General features: G+C 46.8%; 1 protein-coding gene across 1 annotated transcript in view; it reads left to right on the top strand.

Annotated features, from left to right (window-relative positions):
- The first annotated feature begins 101 nt into the window (after positions 1-101).
- USP22 (ubiquitin specific peptidase 22) overlaps positions 102-14,310 on the top strand; it is a 188,601-nt gene continuing 174,392 nt past the window's right edge. Inside the window, exon 1 of the mRNA XM_077827691.1 lies at positions 102-351. Within this exon, the coding sequence (XP_077683817.1) occupies positions 226-351 (126 nt within the window). The 5' untranslated portion in view covers positions 102-225. The remainder of the gene's footprint in view (positions 352-14,310) is intronic.

Here is a 14,310-nt window from a genome sequence, read left to right as displayed (position 1 = left end):
GGCCCTCGGGGCGAGCCGCTCCCCGCGCCCCGCTGCAGCTCGCGGGGGCGGGGGAGGCCGCGCCGCCGGAGCCAGCGGCGGGCGGCGTGAGGGGGCCGGGGCCGGGGAGCGAGCGCGCGAGCGGCGGCCCCGTCCCGTGTCCGTGCGGCTGCGAGGGGGAAGGGGCCGGCTCGCTGCCCGCCGGCCCGGCCCGTCGGCGGGCGGATTGATGAGGGGGGGTCGGACATGAGTCCGCCGGCCGCCGGGTGCTGCCATGTGACCGGCTTCAAGGTGGAGAACTGGAAGCAGAACCTGCGGGCGATCTACCAGTGCTTCGTGTGGAGCGGCTCGGCCGAGACCAGGAAGCGCAAGGTACCGGGGCTGGGTGGGGGGGGAGCGGCGCGCGTCCCTCCGCCTCAGCCCGCGCGGGGCCACACCCCGCCCCGCCCAACCCAGCGGGCCCCGATCCCGGGGGGCGGCTCCGCCCCTGCCTGACCCGCAGCCGGGCCGGGGGGGGGGGCGGCATCGTCTCCGGCCTCCTGGAGCGGGGAAGGGGCTGCCCAGCCCCGCCGCGGGGCGAGGTGGTGAAGGGACAATCGCGGGGGAAGCGCCGTTCAGCCCCCCCAGGGAGCACGGGAGGGGACGCAGGGGATCCCCTCCGACACCTGCCCTGGGCGGAGGGGCTGGGCCGGTGGGGGAAGCTGCCGCAAGGGCTTTCCTCTCCCATCCAGGGGTGGGAGGCTGGGCCGAGCGCCGCCGCCGCCGCCTCCGCCTCCTCCTCCCAGGTGCTGGGGGGGAGTGAGGGTTTCCCGGAATCAGGCAACCGCATTGCTTTTCTGCGGGGGAGGGAGAGCTCCCAGGGCAGATGGGCATGGCCGGCCTGCAGCCGAGCGCTGGGAGGCAGCCTCCTGCAGTCAATAGGCTGCTTCCGATCAGGGTCTTGTACAGTAAGTGACAGGCTGGGATAAGGAAGCCGAGAGGGAGAAGTGGATCTTTAATTCAGTGTGTCACCCACTGGTAAATTATTAAATGTAGCTACTGCATAGGCACTTAAGCGGATAGAGGCCAGCGTTTGGGAAGCATGGGATACAGAGACTGAGGCTTGTCCTGCATCTAATTTATGGAGCAGTGGGAAAGGAGAGAGGCGCTTGCAAATCACGCTTGCACATAATGTGTACTTAGAAAAGGCTTAAAGACACAATGACTGGAAATACGTTTGCAGATTTTTATGTCTGTGGAATGACTTTTTTATGATCTAATGCATCCATTGATAACAGAATCAGAAAGAGATTCCTAGTTTGGTGTGAGGAGAAGGTGGGGGGAGGGGGGAAAGAATTTAATCAGTATTTTATACACAGTAAGAGTGAGGGTACTTTGCTCTTGCAAATGTATAGAGAATGTACTGAACAAATAGCATAATGAATATATTGGAGAAGACTGATGGCCAGAACATTTGTGTAAAACAAGTCAGTTACTACTTGACTGATTTTTAAAACATCAGTCATGTACACAGACCTGTTTCTGCAAGGTTGGTCTGTTAACTGTTCACAGATTCTCTTCCTTGGAGTTAACTAGTTCTTACTTCAAAGTGACTTTGCAGATTTCTTTTCAGTGATCACGTTAATGACGGAAAAGGAGACTGCATCAGCAACTCAAGGAGTAAAGCTTGTTCTTCAAGGCAGCAAGGATAGGGCCTAATATTGAAGCAGTCAATTACCTGTCTTGTGATCATAACTTCTTTTCATTTGATTGGTCAAATCACTCATAAAAATAGAGCTAGTTATAGAATGAAAGACAGCATTCAGAAATTAGATATATTAAAAGGGCTGATAAAAGGACTGTGCAACTTGTGTGCTATCCAACTTATAAGATCTTTTTTTTTTTTAAAGGGGCAGCAAATGGGACACTTAACCACACTTATATATTTAGTAAAACTATTTAGTCATTTCATGTTCAAGCATTATTAAATCTAGCTACTGGCATATTTGAATATTTATGCTCCTCTTGTCATTGAATGTAGCCTAATGCTTCAGTAACAAACTTTTTCATACCCCGTAATAATTTTGTGTTAAAGGGAGGAAAGTAGACCAAAACATGACTTGTTATATGGGATATAATGGCTTAAATGAAAACATACATTCATGGTGGTTAGTTATGTCTAGTATACTGTGAAAGACAAAAGGCAAATGTGAGGTAGGAAGGCTGACCGCTATCAGATAGTGAGTCTTACTGCTAGAGTGATGATTTGTTTTGATTAATAACATGAATACTTCCTGCCTCTTCACCTAGAAATTACTTTTAAGAATAATTAAACTAATTTTGAATGAGTATTCTAGCAATTGGAAAATAATTCCATATTCGTCTGTGGTATGCTACTATGAATGTGGTATAGCTTTGATATTAAGAATGTGCTCCTCCATGGATGAGAGTTCTTGTTCTGAATCCTGATCAATATGTAGAGGTGGATAGAAAAATGACTTCAGAAAAACGGGACCTTTGATTTTTTTTTTCTGCTGATAACTCAGTGACGTAATTTGAGAAAACAATCATAAAATCTTGTTTATTGCTGTAGAAATCATGCAAAATTACAGTTGTATATGAAGATTCATTGAATAAACCTTCTCTTGGTCATAAGAACCTACCATGAAAACTGTCTTGCACAGTTGGTTATCCAGTGAGTCCAGTCTGTCATTCTTTAGATTTCTCGGACACTACCTTTACTTTTTGAGTGTTGAGTCTTAAAAATCCAGATAGCAGTAGAAACTACAGGGGGCAGAAACTGTCCATTTCTGCTGTTTTACTAGGTTACTTATACTGCTTGCTGCATTATGTTTTAAAAGACCATTTCAACACTGCTTGCTTTTTGCCATTTGTTTCCAGTCTTTACTCTAATTTTTTTTACAAATACGCTTATATGGTCTTAAACTCTTAATCCAATACACTCTAAATTTACAGAATATTAAGTAGAACAGCTAGAATTTTAAAGAGGTAGCTTTCTAAAAAGAATCTGAGTGTATTTCCTGGTTATGTTTTTAATCAGAAACAAGCAATGGCTATAACACATACAGTTAAAACTGATCAGGTTTTGTGTAGGGCGTCTTGTATACAGACTCCTCAAATATTTTTGTGGCTTTTGTTTACACTGTGGTTTTTTAGCTACTAGCATAGCTAACTGATGCATTTGCACCAGGGCAAACCACTAGTGTAGACAGGGTACATTGGTGTAAGATTGCTCTGGGGCAGATGAATTGGTGCAAATCACAGTTTACACCAGTGTACCATTTCTGAGTTAAGGGTTTGCATTGGTGCAGATGCATCAGTTTAGCTATGCTGATGGCTAAACTCCACTGGAGACCAGACCTGGCTGTCAGGGGTTTGAAGAATACAAATAAAAGGTGGGGAGAAAATCCAGAGAAAAATATCTTTTTGAAGTTGTGGTGAGTGGGATTGAACATGTGAACTAGGTCTTTACACTTGTCTTCAAGCAGGATCTTGATGAGGATTGAGAGAGTAATTTAAGATGTCTTGAAAATCAGACTTGAGCTAGGGCTCTGCGGATGAAAAAATAGCAGATTAATTTATGCTGAAAGGTGTACAAGCTTCTGTCAAACCATTGTTAGATCATAAACAAATATGTGACCAAGTGACTTTTCACTCACAGTGACAGTGGGTGAAATTCTGGCCCTGTTCAAGCCAGTGAGGCCTGGATTTTCACCAATATATTTAGACCTGGAAATGGTCATATTTACAATTAAATGGAACTCTACATAGGTCCTTTAAAAGGACATGATCTGTTATCTGCTCCCCAAATCTAACTTTGTGTTAGTGAATGAAAAACAAAATAACTGACCAATCCATTATTTGTCTAGTCTCAAATACATAAAAGTGAAATGCCTAAATGATGAAACATAAGTTTAAACTTCAGTAATGTTTCTTGGAGCTTTAAATTCAGTGTCTATGGTGGAGGCCCGCAGTCAGTTCATCATAATCATATGCTTGGATGTTTGTGGTTTGAGCAGTTAGTGTGCTAAGTAGGGGCCTTCTGAACTCAAGGAACAGCTGGACCCCAGCTCTGGTTGGGCAAGACTGCTGGATCTTGCAGGTAAATTTTCTTCCCCCCACCCCATCATGCAAGGCTCGGACTACCTTTGTTCTTTAGGCAAATACTGTATAATAAAAATTAAGCTGGTAGTCGTTTGTTTTGCCACAGTCATGTTGTACTTAGGGTCCTATTTGTTCTCTAATGCATGATTGTTTCACGCTTACGCTGATCAATCAAAGCATCACTGGCAGTCAGGGGCCAGGCACTGTTGTGGACAGTGAGTGCATATAAAATGTTTCTGCCTGTTTTGAAAGCATTTGGTTTGAGAGATGTTTCCTGTACATGTAAGAGGGGAATACTGGAAGAACTAATATAAGCTCTCAAACAAGAAGAAACATTCTAAGTGCATCCTCCTGTGAAAGGTGTCCTTTTCACATACGTCCCACCTGGCGAAGGTTTCCAGGCCCTATATCTCTAATTCAGATAATTTCTCTTTACTCTCCCAGAGTATTAACTCCTGTGTATTTAAGACTGCATTGACTTTTTTCCCTCTCTAAGGCAAAGATGGGCAAACTTTTTGGCCCCAGGGTCACATCTGGATATGGAAATTGTATGGTGGGCCATGAATGTTCACGAAATTGCAGGTTGGTGTGCGGGAGGGGGTGAGGGCTCTGGCTGGGGGTGCAGGCTCTGGGTTGGGGCTGGGGATGAAGGGTTGGGGGTGCAGGAGGGTGCTCTGGGCTGGGACTGAGGACTTCGGAGGGCAGGAGGGGGATCAGGGCTGGGGCAGGAGGTCGGGGGCAGGGGTGCAGGCTCCAGGCAGTGCTTACTTCAAGCAACTCACAGAAGCAATGGCATGTCCCCCCTCTGGCTCCTACATGGAGGCGCGGCCAGGTGGCTCTGTCCGCAGGCGCCGCCCCTGCAGCTCCCATTGGCCACAGTTCCTGGCCACGGCACACACGGAGCAGGGCAGACCCTGCTCCCCAGCCGGAGCTCGAGGGCCGGATTAAAATGTCTGGCGGGCCAGATGTGGTCCCCAGTCTGTAGTTTGCCCACCATTCCCTAACCATAACCTTAGAGCAGGGAACCAATTATTCTGCATGTACTGACAGATAAAAGTAGCAGATACTTCAGTTCACAATTCAACTCAATTTCTATTAAATCCTTGCTCTTTGAGTGGCCTGTGCACATTCCCGCTCATGGCATGCTTTGGCAGTGTGGTTCTGATGATGCGGTGTTGAGTAGCACACTCACTGCTCCTCCCTTCACCGTTCCTGAACACTTCGAGAGAGAGGCGCTATGGGAATGCGTGTTCTAGCCATCTCAGTTCTTTCCAGATACAGCAGCAGATGGACCAGGAACCTCTCTGAAGACTCAGCTCCATGGAAGTTTTAGGATTATTGTGAGAAATTTTATCTTAAACATGATTTATTTAAGTTTATTACAGTAGTTCTTGGGGGGCTAACCAAGAGTGGGGCATCATTGTGCTAGGCATTGTAGAAACAGAGTAGTAAATGGAAGAGCTTACACTCTAGATAGACATAGGCACACTGTGGGGGAAGGGGTATAACTAAGGCTCAGATTTTGTCATGGATATTTTTAGTGAAAGTCTTGGACAAGTCGTGGGCAATAAAGAAAAATTCATGGAAGCCTTTGACCTGTCCCTGACTTTTACAAAAAAAATCCATGATAACATGGGAAGGGGCTGGGCAGCTGTGTGGTGGGTGGGGGCTTCAGGGCCCATACCACAAGTGGGGCCTCAGAACTGCAGGGTGGTCCCCCTACCTCGCTGTGGCGGCCACGGAGCTGTGGGGTACCCCTGTTGCCCATGGCGGCTTGGAGCTTGGGGGACTACTGCCTCAGACCGTGGGGGTAACTCACAGCTCCCCGCCACTGTGGAAGGCGGTGGGACCCTGCAGCTCCCAGCTGCTGGGGCTGAAGTCATGTGTCCCTGACAAAATCGTAGTCTTTGTTCACTGTGTTATACCTATGTGATGGAAGCAAACATCATGGTAATACCATAGAAGCAAATATAATGTGAGTGCCATGATTTTGGGGGCTAAATTTACTTAAGACAGGATAAACTAGCTGGAGAGAGATCAGAATGTATGTGAGGAGGACAGGATAGGTAGGGAAGGGGAAGGTTGGAGTAATCAGTGCTGGGCAGAGGAAGTCCACTCAACTGTAGAAAGCTCTCTGAATGTCTGAAAGTCCCTGGTTTGGCTGCTTCTGCTGGCTGGAGTATCTGGGACTGGCTTCCTCTCTGCAGGTTTCCACCCAAGGCTGCATGGTGGAGGCAGGACAGGTCGTAGTGCCTCCAGATTGTTTCTGTGTGTGTGTCGGGGGGGGGATTGGCCCAAGCTGGGCCCCGTTTTATCCCCCTCATCCCAGTGCAGCAGTCCCTTCTTTGGCTGCTCCTGCTCCAGTGGGTTGGCTCCTCTGCAGTTCCTCCTCTCTTCCTCCCCCCCACCCATGCTATGGCTGATCCAAAGGAAAAGAGGCCAGGATTCAAGGTAGGTGCATTATCCTGCTATATTTCCTGCATTGAATGCCCATATGAGGTGTCTAGCTTGCTTGGGGAAGGGACTCACTGTGCACTGTAAAAGAGAGAATGAGGCACTTTCTCCCCAAGAGCTCATGAGAAGCATCAGAACAGGCTCCAAGCCTTACTACTTCAGGAGGCCAAAGCTCCAGTTCTGTAACCAGTGGATCCAAGAGTCAGACTGAGGTTTGGATTGTACCCTAGCCCCTCAAGGAATAAAAACCCCAAGATCGCTCTAAAATTTCCATCCTCTCCTCCTGAAGTGAATGCAAAACCTCCAGTATTAGGGGTTCCTGAGCCATCAGATCCTAGTTCCAGATACAGTAGATCCCTACAGGTGTCTGCCTCTGTTAGCAGAGCCATTCCTAATGGGAGCACCGTTTGGGATCAGACTCCTCCCATTCCAGGTAAGAGTATGGTACAAAATACTGCTCCTATTAGCAGGGCCAAGCACAGTTCTGGGTTTCTGTCAGATCCCTTGAGGTCAGTTCCAAAGATACCCTCGGAACCTAGGCTAAAGGTTATGGCACAGGGCAAATACTTAAAGAAGGGTCATTCCCCTAATGTGACCAGCAAAATGGCTGTGGGTGTTGGTTCTGATACAGTGCCATTGGTATCTATAACAATATTTGTCCAGGTACATCACTCACATTGGCACTTAGAATCTGAGATGGAGGTTATGCAGATCCATACATCCCATGGTCAGAGAGTTAAAGGGAATAAAAGAAAAGCCCGCAGGGCCGCTTACAGCTCTAGCTTCCTCAAGGGTGGAAAGACACAAGATCGTGGAGCAGATTCAGATTTCCCCAGACCTTTCACTCTGTTTCCTTAGAACTCCTACAGGCTCACCAGGAAGTTTGGCATTCTTAAAACATAAAGGGGAAGACAAAGCCACTAGCTTTCCCCTTACTTACTGCTTCAGATCTGAGAGCAGATCCACAATCTGGTATTAAATCTAATGGTGACGGGTTAATTTACAACTTCTGTTCCCATCACTTGTAAAGAGTGGGAAACAGAGCAAGCACTACACAGATGCTACACACTGTTCGTATAAACAGACAATAACCTTAGCTTGTTCGGTACTAAGATAAGGAACCTGGCATATTTGTCAACTTCCCTCCCTCAGCCAGATGGCCTTATTGTCCCCTGTCTAGATGTTATGTGGACACGGAACAAACTCATCCTTACAGGGATCTATCCCTTCCTAGAAGTCGGGGGAAGCCTCATACACTGGATACAGTGCTCCCAGTTCTGTCTACATCACCAGAGTATAAAGCACTCATAGGAAGAGCTGATGGGAGCTATTGAATACCAGGACACTGATCTGGAGCCTAATGTCCAGAGGTCTTCTAATGTAGGAGTTGCAACCGCATCTTCCTCTTCTGAAGATGCCATTCATTTTAAAGTGGAAGATGTTTTGACTACCATTTCATGAAAAATCCTATCTATGTCAGGAGATATCTAATCTGGTGTTTGATACACTGGGGTCCCCTTCTAACAGCAAGATCGCTGTACGATCTCTGTTTTAGAAGAGTTGTTGAAAGCAGCCAAGTCTAACCAGACCATTTTAAAGAAGATACGACAAGCTTTAACGGTTACATATGAGGGATTTCCCCTGCACGCCCACTTTCAACTCTCTGGTGGTTGCAGCAGTTCAGAGGACAAAAGGCCAAGTGCATTTTGCACAGTCTGACAGGGAGGTCAAAGATGTGGACACTCTGAGCGAAGATTCTCCTCTGCCTCCCTAGACCAGTGGTTCTCAAACTTTTTTTTCTTCGTGGACCACTTGAAAATTGCTGAGGGTCTCGGCGGACCGCTTAATTATCTTTCCAAATGTTGTTTGTACCATTAACCATCTATTGTAAAGCGCTTTGGATAAAAGTGCTATATTTTAAAAAAAAATACTTTTGTTCTACAAATAAAAGCACACAACTCCTATTTTAGGTTTCAGAGTAACAGCCGTGTTAGTCTGTATTCGCAAAAAGAAAAGGAGTACTTGTGGCACCTTAGCTTATGCTCAAATAAATTGGTTAGTCTCTTTCGTGAGCTACAGCTCACTTCATTGGTAGTCTTACCTTTCTAATGCGATGGATGAGCCCTCTTTCCTCTGCTGCGGCAGCTCCCGAGCTGGGGCTGGGAAGGAGCGGGGTCTCTCCCCGGCAGCTGCAGCCCTGCACATCCCAAATTCCCCCACCCTCTCTTCTCACCCCACTGCCCCCTACTTCCCCTTACATGTACATCTTCTCCAGGGTTCAGGCACTTAATTAGTAGAGCCACACCTGTGCAGTTCCACTGATTTTGTGGGTGGCCCTTCATTCTCTTGTGTGCAGCTGCCCAGGTGCGAACCTTAGAGGGAACTGTCTGCTGGCCACCTGAATGGAGCTTGCTGACCACTGGTGGTCCACAGACCACATTTTGAGACTCTCTGCCCTAGACATGGGTGTTTTAAAATTACCAGGCTGTAATATCTCGGTATTAGTGTCATCTCTAGGAGAAAACCACTTTGTGTAAGGACCTTCCTGAAGAGCAAAGGAAACTGGCTAGGGCCTTAGTAGCAGAAGGACTACTAGTAGATGAACACTAAGAACCTCATTTGATTCATTAAACACTACAAGAACAGAAGCTTCAGTCATCACTAAGATGACATATATGGCTTAGTGTCTGGTCTTTCTCCTGAGACTAGAGCAAATATGAAGGTGATAGTTTAAGGGTAAGGATGGATGAAATCCTAGAGAAGAAGGACACTAGATCAACAGGTAGGTTGCTAGGAATTTATCAGCCCTCAAGGAGAAGGTTGGTGCCCCTGTTGTGTCAATATCAACACCAGCAACCTCCTGCTCAGCTGCAGTAGAGGAGGAAGAGCTATTTAAGCCATTTATCCTCCCCCCCCCCCCCAATTTTCTCTCTCTCAACAACTGGAGTACCGCCATCACAAACAAATGGATCCTAGAAACAGTACAGAGAGTTTATTCCATACAATCTGACACCACCCATTTCCCCTCCCTATTCAGGGACCTCTGTCCTGAGAACCTCCTAAGAATAGAGCTTTGTCCACTCTTGGAAGCAGGAGCCACAGAGAAAGTTCCAAGGGGATTCTATTCTAGATACTTTGATTACAAAGAAGAAGGGAGACTTCGATACCATCTTAGACCCAAGAAAGTGAAACTCTTTCAGAAAGTTCATGTTTCCTCCCTCCACCCAAGATTGGTTCACTTCTCTTGATTTACAGGATATGTATTTCCAGATAGCTATCAGGCCTTCATATTGGAAATACTTTGGATTCTGTATTGGGGGTGGGGTGGGCGTGTGGGAGTTGGCAACCATTGTCATACAGGGTCCTTTAGCCTTTCTGGTGCCCTTTGGGTATTTACAAAGTGCCTAGTGGTGTTGTCCATGCATCTAAAATGGCATGGGATATACATACCTTATTTAGATAACTGAACTGTAAAGAGAGCCCCACAAAAAAGTCTGTCCAAGAGTGACTTACATGCTCCCTGTTCGAGAGCTGGGACTCAGAATACATTGAAAAAAGTCACTTCCTACATAAAGAATTCCCTCTTGGACAATTCTGGACTCTCAAGCAGGAAGAGCCTTCCTTCCAGAGGAACAATTTCTGAGAAGTGTATCAATTATGATGAGATAACAAGAGAACGTCAACCTGACAGTACTCTTCCTGAGACTGATGGGGCCTTGTGGCCTGAGCTACAGATGCAACCTCCTCAGGAGTACTCAGCGTGAGAACTGTACAACATTGTCCAGCAAGCATTATTTAACAAGTTCTTGAAATGGATTTTCCCAAGAGAAGGGCTTCTGTCTGTCATGATGGACACAGTTTCAGTGTCCTGAAAAGGAAAGCCTCCAATCCACCAGCTCCATCAGCAGTTATCTTCGATGCTTGCAACTTGGGGTGGGCAGCCCACTTCAGATGTCTAACAGTTCAGTCACTGGAACCACTTAGAGAAGCTATATATCAACATAGTAGACTTGAGGGCAATTTGCTGGATGTCAAGTAATTTCTTAGACTACCTTGTCTTGTAGGTGAGTATGTGTTATGGACAACACAATAGTATGTGAACAAGAAAAGAGGATTTAATTCCAATCAGCTATTGAAGGAAGCTGTGGGACTTGTCTCAATCACACTTACCCCATTGCCCTGAATTTAATAGGCAAAGATGACAACCTAGCAGATCAACTGAACGAGGACAAAAGAACTGCTCAGATGGTCTCTAAAGAAAGCAACAGATGAGCACTCCAGACAGCAGTCTGGCCTCCATCTGGGACTCAATTCTTGTACTTCCACTCCTGACCCCTGTATTTCTACTCCTGGACTGGGGAATAGGTTCGGGAACCCAGGCTCTGCTTTCTTTTGTTTCCAACCCAGGGATCCTGTTTTAGGAAGCCTGAGGAATGTTCATTCAACCCCTTCGCCACTTCCCTGTGCTACCCTTACCTTTGCCCTGCTCATCAGCATCTTTACCAGGTTTGTGGACTCCACCGTCCCCACCTTGGATTTGTGGTTCTTCACTGCTGCTTAGCCCATTATGGAGGCGCTCCCAATCCCTCTGAAATACAGTCCACTGCTGCGCAACAGTCCCTCTTTCTCTCACTTTAAGACAGTCGATAGCTGCCTTCTTCAGACAGGAATTCCCTTCAGCCCTCCTCCTGGAGCTAAAAGCATGGTTCAGGCAGGTAGTATGCTTCTTAGGGCAGGAGTTGTCCCCCTGTCCCAGCTCTCCTCCATGAAGCTGGGGCTGTGGTTAAGGCCAGCTCTCGGTCCTTAGCCAGCTTCACCTTTAGACGGATCTTTTTCCTGCAGGGTTCAGCAGGCCAGCCTTCTGTTGATGTCTGCCCTGTGATGAGGGAGGAGGCAGCATATATGCTAGTTCCCTTCCTGAAGCATGTCTCAATTGGCTGGGGGAAGAGGGAGCCTTGCCTTGCCCTGCCCACTTTTCAAGGCTTTTGATCTCAGACTCTTAAAGAGACAGTAATGGGGTTCCTCCCAAAAACTACTTATTCTTAGGATTGTTTTGTTCTTTCCCAATCTTCCACTGGTCTTTGAAGGTAAGACCCCCACTCCTCCTCCCCAGAATCTTAAAGAGGCAGTGTCACATAACTGGAATGGGCTGACCTAGGCACCACTACCCTCAAGGGGACACATCACCCCATCACATCAGTCTGTACTTGAATACTTGCTTCACCTGTAGCTTTCTAATCTCTTTTTCAGCTGAGTCAATTTAGCAGCCATTTCATCTTACTGCATAGTAACTGAAAATAGGACTTGGACACAGTAAAGGGACGTATGAAAGTCTAGTGAACATCTGTCCACCAATCAAAGATCTAACTCCATCAAGAAACTTTAGTCAGTTTAGGAAGCCTCCCTTCGAACCTCTGCCTATTTTGCTGTTTCACCTATTCGTTATAGCCATCACATTTGCCGTAAGAGAACTGGAAGCCCTGATGGCTGATGATCTTTCAGTTTTCCACAATGACAAAGTGGTTCTCCCTAGTTCTCTCCTCTCCCCTGCTCCAAGGTGGTAATTGATACCTATCTCAATCCATTAATCCGCCAGTATTCTTTTCCAGGACGCCATGCTCATTCAGGCCAAACAAAGCTTCACATGTTAGACGTAAGAAGGGCTTTTGCTTTCTAAAATCTTGGGTTCTGTTTATGTAGAAAATCACAATATTTTAATTTCATATATTAAATAACAAAAGACAGGAAATTACTTCAAACTATATGAATTGGATTATGTATCGACACGAGCTGCAAATCGGCCTCTGTCCGTCTCCCACTAGGGCTTAGATAACTTTCCACAAGAGCAAAGGTGGCCTCCTTGGCATGCCTCAAACATATTCGGATTGTAGAAATTTGTATATCTATTGCTTGGAGTTCTAGTCACGCAATTTACAAAAGAGTCCTACCATCTTGATCAGATGCTTACTTTGGTAGAGCAGTATTTTGGTCACTGTCCAATTAGGACTCCACGTCCTACCTTCCTCAGATGGCCGTACTGTTTATCAAACTACCCCTTGAATGGGAATATGCAGAGGCCACTCGAAGAAACTAAGGTTACTTGCCTGTAACTACAGTTTTTCAAGATGGACTTTGCACATTCACACTCCTCATTCACTTTCTCCTCAAGTCCCGTTTATAATCTGTGACTGTATAAGTAAGGCTACGTTTTAGTCACAGGTATTTTTAGTAAAAATAGTGAATGGGGGGCAGGCCAGGCGTGTGCCCTGGGACCCCTGCTGGTACTGGGGATGGGGAAGTTGGCTCCACATCCCTCCAGCTCTGAGGCAGGGGCCGAGGCAGGGGCTCCTCTGCTGCTCCCACCACAAGTGCCTGCTGCCTCAGCTCCCATTGGCTGGGAACCGCAGCCAATGGGAGCTGCAGGGGCGGGGTCTGTGGGTGCCACCAGTCTGTGGTGCAGAGACCCCTCTGCCTCCAGGAGCTGCAGGGGGCTCCCCCACCCCAGGTAAGTGCCCCCCCAAACCCCTGCCCCTATCCCTGAGCCCCTCCCACACAGCCAAACAGCTGCGGGCAACCCCTGGGCCAGCACCAGCCACCACAGAGGTCATGGAAAGTCATGGAATCTGTTACCTCCATGGCAGACTCGCAGCCTTACTTATAAGGCAGTAAAGGGACTGAGGTTGCTGGACCACCATGCCCCCACTAGAGCCTGGCACTCGGAATGGTGAGGGAGGGTCAAAAGGGTCTGAGTGCCCCAATGGGCACAGCAATGAATTGTTCCACCGTCAGAACTGTAATGCCTATGCATCACATTCGCGCTCACTCATGGGTAGAGTCCATCTCTAAGAGCTCCAGTTACAGGTGAGCAATCTTAATTTTTCAGTCACTCAATGTACATGTCCAGGGGAGGAGTTGGGCAGAGGGATAAAACCTACAAAGTGATGAGGTTGGTAGGTTTAGTCTTTCTTGACCATGCTTTATTTATTTTATTTCAGATCAAACATAAGTCAATAGGAGGATTTTAATGTTCCCTCTGGGCATCTTAATTTCTAAAATGCAAATTTCCCTTCCTTTGTTAAAGCATACTTTTACGTATAACCTACCTGACATACATTCAGTTGCCATCCCCTAGGTGTCCTCTTCAGTGATCATTCTTTTATTTTAACTGAACTGAAATGAGCATTCTGTCTGAGTGGGAGATTTCTAGATCTGTGAAGATGTCCCCTAAAATGTCTTTCTCCTTGCCAGTTCTGGCATATCCCTGAGAGGAGCTAGGAGTATGTGTCCCATGTGGCATGCTTGTGCGCGCTCGCGCGCGCGCGCTCTCTCTCTCTCTCTCTCTCTCTCTTTTTCCCCAAAGGGTGGGTTGCAGGTGCCTAAGTCCATATCCTGGGTGGGGTGGAGGTGGTAGAAGCCCAGACTTGCTCCCGCTTATTGCTCCAGCAATTGATATATTTTGGTGGTTTAAATTACCATTTATTACAGTGGAGCCTACCAATTACCACAAATTTCATTTCACTTACAACAAATGTAAGTAATTCACCCTAAAACTGAAAATTGTCTATATCAATAGTTTCAAGAGCTGTGGATGTGAATAGTAGTACCCTGATCTTGTATAACAACATGATAATCCACATTAGAATCTGGAGAGAGAAATATACAGTGGAACAGTTAACATTTCCTGAAGTCTGATTTCCTTCCAATGCATTTCAGTAGAGAGAAATCCCATCACAGAAAATGAATCTTATTATAGTGCATTCATTTACCAGCACA

The sequence above is a fragment of the Eretmochelys imbricata genome, chromosome 10, assembly GCF_965152235.1.
Source record: "Eretmochelys imbricata isolate rEreImb1 chromosome 10, rEreImb1.hap1, whole genome shotgun sequence".
Taxonomy (NCBI): Eukaryota; Metazoa; Chordata; order Testudines; family Cheloniidae; genus Eretmochelys; species Eretmochelys imbricata.
Note: the sequence above shows the minus strand (reverse complement) of the source record. Positions and strands in the feature narration are given on the sequence as shown.